Source organism: Trichosurus vulpecula, chromosome 5, assembly GCF_011100635.1.
Source record: "Trichosurus vulpecula isolate mTriVul1 chromosome 5, mTriVul1.pri, whole genome shotgun sequence".
Taxonomy (NCBI): domain Eukaryota; kingdom Metazoa; phylum Chordata; class Mammalia; order Diprotodontia; family Phalangeridae; genus Trichosurus; species Trichosurus vulpecula.
The window spans coordinates 89,953,103-89,969,982 of NC_050577.1; the positions used below are offsets into that span (position 1 = coordinate 89,953,103).

Sequence of the window (16,880 nt, forward strand, 5' to 3'; positions counted from 1 at the left end):
GATCAGAATAATTTATTTTAAAAGCCTTTGATGTGGCTTAGCCTCTAGGGCCAAAATAAGATTGGTTCTTAGGATCTACTTCAACCTACCTGTTTATAAATTCCCTTGCACTACCTTGTTTCTGAGTGTAGGTTTAAATCTGAAGTTTTTCAGAACTATAAAATACATTCAATGGCCAAGATAAAAAAAAAATCACCACATTTTTAACCATATTGACCTATGAGATTCATGACCTTTGGGACCTAGGGAAGATAATCTCCCAGGGCCTTAGTCTTCTCATCTGTAAAAGATACTGGATGATCTTTCTACACCTTCTGGCTCTAAGATTCAAAGACTAAGTACCTATTCACTCAAAATATCCAAACCTCCTTTTAAGTGATAGCTTTTTAAAATGAAAATATTCAGACTACATGCAGAAATCCACTAGGTGGTGCTCAAGGGCAACCTGAGTTTGGCCTCTTCCTCTTCCCTTCCTCTCCTCCCCCATCTCTCTCTCTCTCTCTCTCTCTCTCTCTCTCTCTCTCTCTCTCTCTCTCTCTCTCACACACACACACACACACACACACACACACACACACTTAAGAGACTGAAAACAGCAGAGGTGACCAGATCCAAGTAGAATAAAAATTCTTTGGTTTAATGCTTGCTGACAAAATAGATATGAATTAAGATGTACCAATGTGATGAAACTACATCTTATGACTTCAGATTCTAATCTATATTTTTGAAAATTGACAACCAGTACCCAGGGACTATTGTCCTCAGATATATGATACTTTGCTTAGTTTTAGTAGGGGAGGAAGATTTCTGTAGTACAGAGAAAGTGCTTAAGAAATGCTTGTTGAATGATTTCAAACTCATAGGATCTTTAGTTCTGTGATAAATTAGTTTTTTAATTATAAAAGAGTTAGGACATTAGACCCTAACTAATCCAAATACGTACTTCAAACAGGAATTCCCTCCTTACAGCATCCATGCTAAGTGGTGATAGGATTAAAATTTAAAATCTAGAGAAGAAACTGAGATTCATGGCAAGTAACTGGCCCAAGGTCACATATGTAGGTAACAACAAAAATGGGGCTCAAATCCATGTTCTGTAACTCTGGAGCTAGTGATCTTTCTGTTGTGGCACACAACCTCCCCAGTCATATAGCCTATCAGAATACCTTCCCAGGGAGGAAATGACTACCTCCTTAGGCAGCCCACTCAACTCTTAGAAAGTTCAATTATTAAAAAGAGATTTTCCCTGGAATCGAGCCCAACTGTGCTTCTCTGCCAACTGTCAGTGTTGTCAAACTGTCGCTAGGGTCGAAATGGACAAATATGCTGTATTGAGCCCCAGTGGGAGAATGGTGTTGTGATGGTACCATTTCAAACAATATAAACATATTGATTCATCCTTCTCTTTATTTTTATTTTGGAAAGTCTTTTGTTTTGAAAACCAGACATAGAGTTTAATGTCAAAATCAAGTAAGACTGAAAAAGTGAGTTATAAGAGCCATGGTCTGATGAGGGAGAAATGGAACTTAGCCTTCAGGGATCCCCTTGTCATGGTGGGTAGACATTTCAGGGAACACTTCAATTAGCTACAAATGAAAGTTATCCAAGAGAATCCATAAAGATGATAGCATAATTAAAGTGACTACAAGAGAAACCTTTTTTTTGGAACAGGGCATGAAAAGAGTGCAGGGGTGAGGGAAAATATTCCATGGATAGGCAAATAACCACCCCTGTTGGAGACTCAGTTTCCTTATCCTTAAAATGAAGTTAATTTTTTTTACAATCTATCTCACATGATCATTATGACCACCAAATAGAAGAATGTATGTGAAATGTCAAAGTGCTTAAGTGTAAACAACTTTTAGATATTTATTTTAAAGGAGGCCACGATGCTACTTTAGTCCAGGGCACTCCGGATATATAATGACTCAGCTATTGGTTTGGGGCAGGTGGGGGCAGGGAAGAGGGGTAGGTCTGGGCACGTGTCCTCCTTGAACTTCCAGCATAGTCACAATTTTCCTGAAAGAACAATAGTTCACTTAATCATCCTTATTATTGTCTCATTCTTCTCATTTTTTTTGATAAAATTAAGATAGAAATGTTTCTGGGAAAATATTATCTTGCCACCATTCTTTTATATTTAATGTATTGTAGACTGTTGAAGGGTATGTAAACATTTTTATAACTGAACAAAAGGTAAGCTCATGTTCTTTAGGTTCAGTGAGTGCAGTGTATCTTCTTGATCACTGTAGTACTCAACAAGTTGAAAGGGGTGATAGCTATCTGTTCGTGCTCCCATATTTGTTGAATTTCTTCTGCTAAGTCTCTGTGTTTTAAAGTTTTAGTTTCAGGCAGATTGAAGATTATCACTTTTGCAAAGGAGTCTAGGATCTTTTGGATACTCATGAATATAAAACAACGTGGGCATCTATGTCTGAGTGCCACTCAGAGCAGTCTGTAGTCCTGGCAGAGCTTTCTTGCCTATGGATGGATCTCACATATACTGTGGCATGTCTCAAATGAGGACAAAAGGTACTTGTGTGACTATGTCATGGGAAGAAAACATGTCCTCACTGTAGTCTTTGTTTTGATACAGACAAATTCTAACTAGGCAACTTCCTTGGGAATGTAACTATGTTTCTTGGCTTTCAATCCAGAATCTGTTTGAGAAAACAACAAATATCAATCTAGAGCCTACCGCAAGCCAAACGCAGTTAGCAGGGACACGAGTGGGATTATGAAATCTTTCTTGACCCTGATTCAATGAGGGAGGATTAGCACATAACCTAATTTTGTTCCTCTTAACTTGCTGAGAGAAAAGCATCAACAGACAGATGCCATGAGCTCTCCAGGGTTCTGAAATGATACTGAAGGCAATTAACAGTGGGATTCTTCTTCCTGTTTACTGGCAGGATAGGAAACTATGCAATGCCCTTTCCAGAGGATGCATCTTCTCTTACCCTCTGTTACCTTTCCCTTCTCTCTCCTCCCTTGCATTTGGTACGACTGTGTTCCTGCCTGGCAATTATAAAGGCAGCTTGGTATGTCGAGCCAGTGTTCAGCTCTGTGATAGGGAAGGTTCACCTACCACATCCCTTGTGAATTGCACAAGAAAAGGAAGAGACTGAAAGGAAATGTGATAAACTGCAAACACTGATGCAGGCTGCTCACTGCGCAGCCAGCCACCCTCACTACTGTGGTCAGTAAGTGAAGCCTCTTATATGCAAAGCCCAACTTATATTAGAAGACATTGTGTCAAAGTTTTAGTTTGTACTTTACTCAAACACAAACATCTAAAGCCATGTTGTTGGACAATGAAACTATAGACATCTTGTGCCAGGGATCTTTCTATCAAGCCTCTCAATGTCAAGGACACTGGGTCACAAAGTAGACAGATAATTATTGGGGATTTTGACAGATAGGTTTTAAGAGGACCACTAGAAAACCGAGGTTATATTCTTTTAGTATTCAAATATTCCCCAAAAGGGAGCTGGAAAATATCTGGCTAATACCTACATTAGAATTCTCCCAATAGTTAAAGTTGGAAAAATTAAGGCTTTGATTGAAACCTGTAACATAGGTATTGAGTTTATTGTTTGCTAGTAATATACATGAACTTTTAAAACCTACCAAACATTCAATGGGGATATATGAAGTGGTATGGATGGGGTAAAATATTTCCTGCTCCATGAAAAGAAATTAATTATAACTATTTGAAGATAGGAAACTTGTAGACAAAACTATTGAGGAAATTTTATTACCAATAAGTCACAAGTGAAGGTACTCCCTATACCAGTGAATATAGATCCTAATCTCTTTACTCTTTCTCATTCTGTATGATTCTTATCCAAATCTTTCAAAAAATCCTCTGCAGAGAAGCCACCCAACACACTGGAACCTTCCTCTACATCTTTAGTATCTTTGGGTTACCGATATAGCACTAGGCTATCTATATTTGATTTCTTGTTGTCTATACACGTGAAATCCATTTCCTTTTCTTGTTACACATACTCTTGACTTTAAAAGCAAGCTGTCATTGATAACATACATTTACTTATAATATATCTTTCAAATGATTTTTGACTTGCTTGTAAATTTGGCTTTTCTGAAACTGTGGAATTCTATAATGCTAAGCCATGTGGCATCACTGGGAGAATATTAGCGCAAAATGCTAATGCTACAAATTGAAAGTGCTGTGTACTCTCAAGTCTCCTATAAATATATTTCTGTTATATTACAGCTAGAAAAGTTTGGAGGGGTAGGGGGAGCCAAGATGGCAGCTGGAAAGCAGGGACTTGCATGAGCTCCCCCCCAGATCCCTCCAAAAACCTATAAAAATGGCTCTGAACAAATTCTAGAGCTGCAGAATCCATGGAATAGCAGAGGCAAGCAGGGCTCCAGCCCACAACAGCCTGGATGGTCACTGGGTAAGGTCTATTGCATGGAGCTGGGAGCAGAGACAAGCAGAGCCCAGTGTGGGCTGTGCCTGGACCAACCAGACTGGGAGCTGGGCAGAATAGGTCCTAGAGCCCTGAATCAGTGAGCTGTGGGAGTTACCAGACTTCTCAACCCACAAACACCAAAGACAAGGTGAGTGGGAAAAGTTGCAGGGACAGAGCGAAAGGAGTTCATGGTTCAGCCACTGCCCAGGGTGGGGGGTGGAGGTGGTGCATCTCTGAGGAGAGAACTACAGCTGCAGTTGCTTCCAGCCCCAGGCCCACCTGGTGGGAGGAATTGAGTGGTGGATCAGAGTGGGAGTGCAGAGCCTGCTGAAGATCTGAGTCGCAGTTCTTGGGGGAGGAGGAGCACTGGTGTGGCAGAACTTGCTGTGTAGAAATAGCTCTGAAAACAACAGTGCAACCCCTCAAGCTTGGGACAAAGTACTCTGCACTCTACAAGGAGTCATACCCCAACAAAAAACTCAAGGGTCAAGTAGTTGGCTGGGAAACATGGCCAGGCAGTGAAAATGGACTCAGATTCAGACTCAGACTTTGGAATCTTTCTTTGATGACAAAGATCAAAACATATAGCTGGAAGAAGTCAACAAAGTCAAAGAGCCTACATCAAAAGCCTCCAAGAAAAACATGAACTGGTCTCAGGCCATGGAAGAGCTCAAAAAGGATTTGGAAAAGCAAGTTAGAGAAGTAGAGGAAAGATTGGGAAGAGAAATGAGAGTGATGTGAGAAAACCATGAAAAACAAGTCAATGACTTGCTAAAGGAGACGCCAAAAATACTGGAGAAAATAACACCTTAAAAATAGACTAACTCAAATGGCCAAAGAGCTCCAAAAAGCCAATGAGGAGGAGAATTTCTTGAAAGGCAGAATCAGCCAAATGGAAAAGGAGGTCCAAAAGACCACTGAAGAAAATACTACCTTAAAAATTAGACTGGAGCAAGTGGAAGCTAGTGACTTTATGAGAAATCAAGATATCATAAAACAGAACCAAAGGAATGAAAAAAATGGAAGACAATGTGAAATATCTCATTGGAAAAACCACTGACCTGGAAAATAGATCCAGGAGAGATAATTTTAAAGTTATTGGACTACCTGAAAGCCATGATCAAAAAAAGAGTCTAGATATCATCTTTCAAGGAATTATCAAGGAGAACTGCCCTGATATTCTAGAGTCAGAGGGTAAAATAGAAATTGAAAAAATCTACTTATTGCCTCCTCAAAAAGATCCCAAAAATAAAACTCCTAGGAATATTGTCACCAATTCCAGAGGTCCCAGATCAAGGAGAAAATATTGCAAGCAGCCAGAAAGAAACAATTTGAGTACTGTGGAAATACATTCAGAATAACACAAGATCTAGCAGCTTCTATATTAAGGGATCAAAGGGCTTGGAATATGACATTCTGGAGGTCAATGGAGCTAGGATTAAAAGCAAGAATCACCTACCCAGCAAAACTGAGTATAATGCTCCAGGGCAAAATATGGATTTTCAATAAAATAGAGGACTTTCAAGCTTTCTCAGTGAAAAGATCAGAGCTGAATAGAAAATCTGACTTTCAAACACAAGAATCAAGAGAAGCATGAAAAGGTAATCAAGAAAGAGAACTCATAAGGGACTTGCTAAAGTTGAACTGTTTTGTTATATTCCTACATGGAAAGATGATATATATAATTCATGAGACCTCAGTATTAGGGTAGCTGAAGGGAATCTACATATATACATATATATGTGTGTGTGTGTATATATATACACATATAATATATACGTATATATGTATATATATATATGTGTGTATATATATATGTGTGTGTGTATATATATATATATATATATATATATATATATATATATATATATATATATATATATATGGACAGAGGGCACAGGGTGAGTTGAATATGAAGGGAAGATATCTAAAACAAATAAAATCAAATTAAGTGATGAGAGAGGAATATATTGAGAGAGGGGGAAAGGGAGAGATAGAATGGGGTAAATTATCTCGCATAAAAGTGGCAAGAAAAAGCAGTTCTGTTGGGAGGGAAGAGGGGGCAAGTGAGGGGGAATGAGTGAATCTTGTTCTCATTGGATTTGACCTGAGGAGGGAATAACACACACACTCAATTGGGTATCTTACCCCCACAGGAAAGAAGGAGGAAGAAGATAAAAAAGGGGGGATGATAGAAGGGAGGGCAGATAGGGGGAGGAGGTAATCAAAAGCAAACACTTTTGCAAAGGGACAGGGTCAAGGGAGAAAATTGGATAAAGGGGGATAGGATAGGAAGGAGGAAAATATAGACAGTCTTTCAAAACATAAGTATTGTGGAAGGGTTTTACATAATGACACACATGTGGCCTATGTTGAATTGCTTGCCTTCTTAGGGTAGGTGGGTGGGGAGGGAAGAGGGCAGAGAATCTGGAACTCAAAGTTTTAAAAGCAGATGTTCAAAAAAAGAGTTTTTGCATGCAACTAGGAAATAAGATATGCAGGCAATGGGGCATTAAAATCTATCTTGCCCTACAAGAAAGTAAGGGAAAAGGGGATGGAAGGGAGTGGGGTGACAGAAAGGCGGGTTGAGTAGGGAATGGGCAATCAATATATGCCATCTTGGAGTGGGGGGGAGGGTAGAAATGGGGAGAAAATTTGTAATTCAAACTCTTGTGAAAATTAACACTGAAAACTAAAATATTAAATAAATAATGATTTTAAAAATTTTTTAAAATAAATTTTAAAAAAAAGTTTGGAAGGATTTTCCTCTATAGGCTCTAGAGTTAGCATAAGACCTATACACACAAAGAGAGGGACTGACCTGTAATATTATTAGTATAAGGACCTCATGGATAAGAAAACTCCTCAAAGCAGGTCTTTATATTGTCACAACTTACAGTCTCAGAGTTACCTAAAGTACTGAGAGCTTAAGTAACTTGTCTATGATCATACAGTCAGTACTTAAATGTGTCAGGACTTTAGCTCAGAACTTCCTGACCAGTGCTCTTTCCATTATGCCATTTTGCCTCCAAATATGAATATGAATATATACACATATGTACATACATGTATAAAAGTATACTATGTATATGTTATGCATATGCATATATGTGATTTTTATAAAAGTATGTTAAGACTGGATAAGAAAAAAACTCCCACAGATCATAGAATTTGAAGCTGGAAAGGGAGGACCTTAAATCATCTAGTGAAACATATAAGGAAACTCAGGAAACTTCATTTGCCAGATGAGGTACTCAGGCCCCAGATGGAGGTGGTGCTAGTTACAGACGTACTAAATAGAGGAGCTTCTAAAACTCCAAATACAATATTTTGTACACCATACCACACCTTGCAGCCTATCATTTGCCACGGCATGAACAGAGACATGCTACCTGTACACAGCTAGGAAGAAAACCACGTAATAGCAAGCAGCCCACATTTTGAGCACTTCTTGTGGTTTACAAAGCACATTATTTACAATAATCCTGTGATGTAAGTAGAGCCATGATTATTATCCTTATTTTATAGATGAAAAAACTGAGGCTCAGAGAGTTTAAATAAAGTGCTCATGACCACACAATTAGAAAAAGTCAGAGTTGTGATTTGATCCTAGGTCTTCTAAATTCAAGTAAACATGCCACATTACCTCAAGCAGGAGGGGGAGAAAAAGGAGGAAGAGGAAGAAGAGGAATGAGAAGAAGAGGAGGAGAAAGAAGAGGAGGAAAAGGAAGATGAGGGAGAGAGGAAGAGGAGCAAGAAGAGGGAGAAGAGGAGGAAGTAGAAGAGGAGGAGAAGAGAGAAGAAGAGGAAGAAGAGAAATTAATTGGTTATATCTGCCACCTGGGAAGATAATTAGCACTAGAACCAATATATCTTTAAGGCAAAGTGCCACTGTCACTTTGAAATAGTTTGATGAACAGTATCAATTTCTGCTTTAAAATTCTGCTTAGATTTTGTTCAAAAATTGTCAGATCTACTGAAGAGATACAGGGCCTTTGAGAACGTGGCTTTGGGAAAACCTGTGTCTGAAGCTCTTGTACTACATTTGCAAGGGAAGTCAGACTCATGTGCCTCACCCCATCCAGTCCCACCTTTCTACAAGGATTGAAGAGAAAGGAGCTCTCAAGGAAAGGTGGTTGAAAGGGTCAAATAAGACCTTCTTTGTTATAAGCTTGAATAGCCTATGGTTGAAAAAGAGACAAATGCACCTGGAGATTAGCAGTTCCTGGAGTGCTTTTATGCTGAGCAAGTCCAAAGGTTGAAGATGACCCACTAGGAAAGGTTTTTGATTCCAAATAATGATTCAGGTGAGGTGAAATGAGGACAGTTAAGAAAGTGGGAAAGCTACTCATGTATCTCAGGTGTTTCTTTCTTTTAAAAGTTGTGCCAAAAAGGATTGTCTGTTTACTGATAAATATTACTTAAAAGTAATGTTTCAATACATAGATCTCATTTTTTTAAAGGGGAAAAATTTTATTCATTCTTGTATCAAACACAAATGAACTTAAGGCTCACTCCATGGACACTACCCATAACCTACTAGAAGTCTTTCTTCACTTCTCCTGTACCAGCCAGTATGAGTCAATGGAAAGAACACTAGCCCTGCAGTTGGGGAATCTGAGTGGGAATCCTAGCTTGCCACTAACTAGTTGGGTGATGCTTAGTAATTCACTGAATCTCTCAAAGCCTTAGTTCCTTCATCTGTAAAATGACGAAATCCAAGATCTCCATAGCACAAAGTGAGGTTAAGGAGAACAGATAATGCTTCCTTCCTTAGGATTAGAGATCTGATCCGACACAAAAGAGATTCAACATCAAACAAGTCTAAGACACAGCATGCTTCTGCCCTGTGCGTGTAGCATTCCTAAACCACGGGTTCATTTTGCTGTTGAGAAGTTAGTATGACAAGCCACGAGGTTCCAATCCTATCACTGTTATTTACTATAAATGTGACTGTGCAGAACCAAATCAAAAGATGTGTCTATATGGTCCACAGACTCTTAGGAAATTTTGATTAGTAATCAAAGTAGAACAGGATTTCACCTCTATCTGAGCCACCCCTAGTACTAACACTGGAAGAGCAGGAGAAATCCTTCATTTTTAAAGTAACTACTTGTTACCTCTTATATAGTGAAACTTGGCATAATCTGGGTTTGTTTAGACCCACTAAGGGTGTGGGTGTTTGAATCAAATTACTAATATTTATTGAATAAAGCACCAAAAGGATCTTTGTTATAAGATGATATCAGCTGATTACATAGTGCTATGGTATAAGAGAAAGGACAGTGAATTTGGAATGAGATTGACTGGACTGAAGTCTAAGTCTCCACCATTTGATAACTGTGGACGTTAAGGCAAGTAATTTATCGTCCCTGAACCTCAGTTTCTTCTTCTGTGAAATGCGAAAAAAATATTTGCCCTTTGAATCATGTGAGGATGAGATGGGAAAGGATGCCAACCTTACCTTGTATCTTCACAAGTGGCCCTTCACAAATGCCAGCTCTTGTTGTTGAACATGTTGAAATAATGCCCTTAGCATACAAATGTATTCTCAATTTTCTATGTCATTGATAACTTTGAATGTTTAGTTGTTGGAATTTTCCCTCATAAGTTATGAATGTTATGTTAGTATGTTATCTCAACATGATGGGAAGAGAATGCTTTTATACCTTTTTTTTAAATTCTAAGATGCAATATAATATCTGCCATCCACAATAAATGTTATTATTCCCAGAATGGCTAGATAAATCTTAAGGCATAATTATATTTGCGGTGGACATGACCTTGGAAGATGTATATCTACATGAAAAATAACATAATAATTTTTCCTTAGTCAGGTATATTTGAGCTACTGTTTGAAATATGCTTTTTTTAAAATGAAAAATACCACTGATATTTCAGCCCTACAACTATAGGCAATCTATTTCTAATGGATTTGATCCCTCCAAAAGTTCAATATGGTATTTGAATCATACCTTTTCTGGATCTATTCATTTATCTTTCAACAATACAATATGCCTAACTTAGCATGTTTGAATTCCTAGTAAAATGTCTTTTTTTCATGTTGATTTCCTTGGACTAGAACCTCATAAGCACTCTACTCTAACTTTGTGTCTGTAGGCATCTCTGCTTTCTTTAACACATGTTTATGGAAGCAATTATTTAATGGGTTGTTAAGGCTTTTTATTTCATTAGGAAAGCTGAAATTTCACTTCCAATATTTCTGTGAACCTATGCAATTTTATTTAACCATCCTACAACTACAATGGGTTGCCAACAAACCTCTCTTCACACTTTGCATAGTAAAAATCCCCATCGATATTTTGAAGGCTATGATGTGTAAAGATGGGGATGTTATATCAGTAGGGTTTTGTTTCTTAGTACATGGAATGAGAAATACAGACTCTCATTTCCAATCTCTCCAGTTGTATCTGACTCTTAGTGACCTCATTTGGGGATTAGTGGGCAAAGCCATTGGAGTGGTTTTCCATTTCCTTCTCCAGCTCATCTTACAGATGAGGTAACTGAGGCAAATAGAGTGAAGTGATTAGCCCAGGGTCACACAGCTAGTAAGTATCTGAGGCCAGATTGGAACTCAGGTTGATGAGTCTTTCTAACTTTAAGCCTGGCACCCCATCCACTGAGCTACCCAGCTGCCCTTCCCACCCACTCCTACATCTTATAAGTAGGCATGTATTTCAGAGATGACTGTGCTGTGATGGCCATAGAGGAAATAAAAACCCAATTAGGGGTACCATGACCTGATCTTAAGAGTGCTATGCTTTTTCTGGTCAAGTGAATGCAGAAAGATTTCTCTATAGTTCAAATACAAGGAATAGCAATGCAATATATCTAAAGGGAAACTGTACTCTCTTTGGAAGATCAAGACACAAGTATATATGATTCCCTCCCCCCCCCACCCCCCGAATTTTCTCAACCTCCAAGATTCCTCCTGTGGAAGGAAAGGGATGCAAAGGTAAATACAATATGTCTTTCTTATATTTTATTCAACATTGCTCAACTTCTGCCCTACTTCTATTTTTAGAATAGTATTGACCATGCAGAGTGAGTCAAGAGTAGATAACAGCTGGCATTTAAAGTTTGCAAAGTGCTTTACAAATAGCTCAGTTTATCCTCACAGCAATCCTGGAAGGCAGGTGCTAGGATTAATCCCATTTTATAGATAAGAAAACTGAGGTAGATAGTCATTAAGTGACTTGCCCAGGGTCACCCAGGTAGAGAGTGCCTGAGGTAGGATTTTAACTGAGAGCTTCTCTGTTCACTGTGCCCTAGCTCCCTCTAAAAAGCTCTGAAGGCCATTAGTAGGATAACATCCTAGCCTTACCTGATTAAAAAAAAATTACAAGTATAAACAAGGAAGTTTAAATCTTTTTTGCAGGTAATATCTGGTTATGATAAATATCAAAAATCACCTCAATCAATAGAAGCCAGAGCATAAATACTGAGAACAGCATTAAGTAGGTGAAGCCATTGCAAGGAGGCAGTGTCACCAAAGGGCAAGAGACTGAAGATCTTTCAAGAGGTATTACCACTAACTCTATTTTACTCACTGACACTAATTGTATTTTAGCAACTCAGCTGCTAAAGGGCTCCTGGATCTCCTCTGCAGGCTTCCACAAACCACCCTTCCCTCAAGGTCACTTTCCCAGATTTACTGTACCCCGAAGATGCCACTCAGTCCTACTGTACAACTTAGAAGGCTTTGTCCTTAGAGAAGAGCATTCCCCAACCAATGTACCAAGGAAAATTTTAACCAATTACTTTCTAGTCCTTATTCTGTTTTATCTATATCTACAAAGGTCTTTTCCGAAGGACCAAAAAAAAAAAAAAAAAAAAAAAAAGGAAGAGACTTACCCAAAAGGAATTTTGCTCAGGAAATAATATCCAGTATATGAGTGTTGATAAATCTGTAAGACACAAAGAAAATGCCGTGAAACAAAGTCTCTAACTATACATACACCCCACGTCTTCATCACTGCCAATTCTAGTAAACCCTCTTTAGAACACAAGGAGTTAATCCCCAAGCCAGGAAGCAAAGCGTTTTATTTACTTAGGAAGTTAATTTACATAACATGTTTGTTTTCTTTTCATCCTTTCCACTCAATACCCAGGGCAGTGTCATCCCCATGGCTACCAGGTTTGTGATTAAATTAAGGGAACATGTTCCCAGCTGTGGCTAAATATAGCACCTGGTATTAATGAGGACACCTTGGTCATTTGGAGGCAGTCAGACATGGTTATAGCTAGACACAACAGGACAATAATAGATACTCACTGCTGGAGTCCTCTGGAAATGGTAGCAAAGGGTAAAACCAGAAATACCATTTTCCTGAACCTACTGAGTTGCAAAATCCCATTTTGAGGCCAAGGAAAGTTTAAGCTGGGCAAATTGATCACCCCTCTATACAACCTGGTGTGCTTTTTTTTTTTTTACTTTCCAAATGATGCCATATAGATGGAAAACCCACTAGGTAACTGACTTCATCATGATTTTCGTAATGTCAAAGGAAGGGTGTGTTTATGCACATGCTACTCTTTTAAAATTGATGTGAAAAATTTAAAAAATGTTTGAGTTAAAGTCACAAAAATAGCCTTCCATGTTTCATTCCATTTATCCTTCAATGCTCCACTGGCTACCAAAGGAAATGTGAGAATGTGGTGTTTGAATGAATGACTAAAATTCCATCGTATTCATTCATTCAATCAACTTTGGGCCTTGATTTCCCTCTGCTTTCTGGTTAGAGAACCAAATGTTAAGGAATTGATGGAATTGAGCACTGTGTTGAAATGAAAGGAAAATGAACTGCTTCTCTGTTCTAGAGAGACACTGTGGTACAGTGGAAAGCAGGTTGGGGATTTGCTTCTCTCCTAATGGGGATGATGTAAGGTATGCAGGCACCAAGGCAATATCACCTCAAAATACTTGAACACAAATTCTTGAAATGGCAGGGGATCTACATTCAGAGCATGAGTCAGTAAAGTGGGAAGAAACCGTCAAGGAGATGCCTAAAGTTCACTGTGTGAATGAATGGTGTAGAAATCACAGACAGAGTAGGATCAGAGGATTTAAAACAGGAAGGGGCAGTAGAAATTATAGAATCCATGGGTTCTTAACCTGGGGTCTATGAACTTGCTTTTTTAAAAGAATTTTTGATAAGTATTTAAACTGGTCTCCTTTGTAACCCTATACATTTTATTTTTACACATTTAAAAACATTGTTCTGAAATGGAATTCATAGGGTTTATCATGGTACCAAAGGGATCCATAACACAAAAACAGTTAAGAATCCCTCACCTAGCTCAACCCTTCATTTTACACATCAGGAAGTAGGTGTATGGTTACATATACAGTAAATGGCTGAGCCGGCACTCAAACTCAGGGCCTCCCCTCTCTAAACCTCAGGCTCTTTCTACTATACCATGCCATGTGTTAAGTTAATGGATATAGATAACAACAATGAAGTTTGACAACAATGTTCTGGAGGGATATTAAAAAAAGGCCTTGGGAGAAAGCTAATTTAGCCTTTGATGTGCTAATTAATTTTTGCTGTAACAGCGATATTATACTGTCTTTGGGGTTGTGAGGCAGCACATACCTTTTTGGGAAATGATCCAACGGGCCAAAAGTTAGGCAACATCAAGGACTGTGTCAAGAAACAAGCATCAAGGATTCTGCAGTGGTCAGAACCCATTCTGCCCTATGCCCCATGCCATCTCCCTCTGTAGCCATATCTATAAACATAGTTACAATACACCATGATAAGTGATGCCTGGGATGGTGACCCTGAGTCATCAGGAGAAGATTAAATTATGCTTTAGATTTTCAGCAAAAACAAATACACACTCATAACACACCACTTAAAAAATCAAAGTGCTCTGACACTGTATATTAACCCTTTATTTTGAAAACTGCTCTCTGGAATGATTCAATCCTCATAGGTTCTTGAGAGCTGAAGTTTCACAGTACCCAGTAGTATTTAAATGCCTAAGGAATAGTTTAACCGGCATGTGCTCCAGGATAATCACTAGATAATACCCTAGGGTGAAGTAAGGCACTTATAATCACTAGATGATACCCCAGGGTGAAGTAAGGCACCTGGTTTCCCCAAGGTCCTAAGAAACACAAGCTTAACATTTGCTTATTTTGGAAGACATCTTGCCAACCACAGTACCTTCTATATCATCCACAATATAATTATTGGGAATTCTTCGCTAACTAGAACTTCTACCCATTCCACTGAAAAGCTAAGAGGGATCTATGATACTGACTCTGACTTTTAGATAGTATGCTATAATGGAAAGGGACAATACTGTACTTTGAGTCAGAAGAATAGCATTTCAATCCTGACTCCAATTCTTATACTCTTGAGTGCCTGAAATATGATTCAGAGAAATCAATTATTCAATCAACAGTCATTTAGGAAGTAACTGCTATGTGCCACACAACATGCTAGGTGTTGGACATGTCACCTCACTTCTCTAGCTTGTAGTTTTCCTTACCTGTAAAATGGGGGTTTGGAATAAGTCAGACCTTCTTAACTTTTTGTGTTGGCCCCCTTTTCAGAATGAGAAGGAGGAAAATGCTAAATATCACTTAGATGATCAGTGAAAATAAAGACACAATTGTTTCCCCATCCAAGTTCACAGAGCCCTTGAAAACTATCCATAACCCCTTTGTGCCGGAGGAGGTCTATGGATCTGTAGGGTGGCTTCCAGCTCCTTATAATCTATGAATTCCATTCACTGAAGGAATTCTGATGAATTCCTTGAAATCATTCTAACGTTCGGTTCAACCATTTCAATAAAGATGTAATCATGTTACCTAGTCTGTATGGTGAATGTATGTTTGCAATGTGGTGTGAAAGAAAGCTACTGGATTGGGAATCAGGAGACTAAGATTTTGATCCTGATTCTGCCACCGACTTTGCCATATGACTTTATGAAAATCTTTTCCCCTTTCTGGATCTCATTTCTTTCATCTATTAAATCAAGTGTTTAGATTAGATCAGTGATTTTTTTAATTTTTAAAAATTACAATTAATTTAAAAATTCATTTTGAACATAAATACATAAAGCCAAGAAAAGAACATTTCCATGTATATAGCACAACATAAATGTTTCACAGTTTTCTCTTAAAAAAAAAACTACATAATAAGCTATCTTGCTTTCTATGCTTCCTTTTAAATTTGCGTTTATTCTCTGCTTTGTGCTTTTTATGTTTTTCCTCCCTTCCCATTCTGCCCTAGGGATGGCTAGCATTAAATACAACAATGTGTGTGTGTGTGTGTGTGTGTGTGTGTGACCATACTGTACATACTTCTGTCAGTTCTTTTTATGTGTGTGTGTGTGTGTGTGTGTGTGTATCTCTATGTAACCATAATATGCATACTCCTATTTATCTGTTCTTTCTCTGGATAGATCAATGGTTCTTAAAGGTTTCCTTTCAGGGAGTCCAGGAGGTTAAAACTATTTTCATTATGATACTAAGACATTGTTTGCCTATTACAATACTCCTTTTTCTGATTACATATCTGTATGTGGCTAGGCTGTCATAACAAACAAACCAAACAACATAATGCAACATATTATATGGAGAAACAGATATGAGAATCCAATTATCTTCTATTAAGCTGGTCATTAAAGAGATTTACAAAGTCATGTAAAACAAATGACACTTATTTCAATTTTTTGTCTTAGAAAATATATTTTTTCATAAAACAGGTTTATTGAGGTTAACATTTAATAGGTTTGTTATTTTAAATAAATTAATAAACATTTAAAATTTTATCAGTTTAATTTCCAATATGGTAAATGGCAGAACTCATATAACAAAGCTCTTTTGGGTCTTCAATAATTTTTAAGAGTTTGTGAAGAGATCCTGAGTCGAAAAAGTTTGAAAACTATTGCATGACTACAGTTCTATGATTACAGTCTCATTCTTTGAAACCTTCTATGCTGGAACCAGAGCATCTACTCCTTCAGAACATCCTCCTCCTCATCGATTTTGGGGGAGTTATTGCTGTATTGAGATGGGGTTTACTCTTTGCAAAGGGCTGTAAATAAAGAAAAATTCCAAAGGTCCATGAACATGTGACAAGAGCATATGGCTCTAGATTTTTCTTTTATTATTACTAGAGTGATAAAGCAGCTATGATTCCCCAGGAGAAGCATAAGAACACTGGCTCCTATGTATTAAATAGATGGCCACATGGAGGGATCCCATCAAGGACTACTGTAGTATGACTTGAAAGTGGCTCTGGGAGCTGATAGAACAGCTTGGGAGGTAATGAAAGAAAGCCAGATGAGGAAAATGATGCTTCTGGCTACCCCAAACCACTCTCTCTGTAAGAGGATGATGCCAAACAGGACCACAGAGATCTGTTCTGGGCTCCCACCATTCAGCTCTGCCCATGACAA

At 38.2% G+C, this 16,880-nt stretch overlaps 1 protein-coding gene across 1 annotated transcript in view; it reads right to left on the minus strand.

Moving 5' to 3' along the window:
• The window catches only part of DPP6 (dipeptidyl peptidase like 6), a 1,232,953-nt gene that overhangs the window by 315,242 nt on the left and 900,831 nt on the right, over window positions 1–16,880 (minus strand). Inside the window, exon 6 of the mRNA XM_036759527.1 lies at window positions 12,318–12,370. Within this exon, the coding sequence (XP_036615422.1) occupies window positions 12,318–12,370 (53 nt within the window). The remainder of the gene's footprint in view (window positions 1–12,317; window positions 12,371–16,880) is intronic.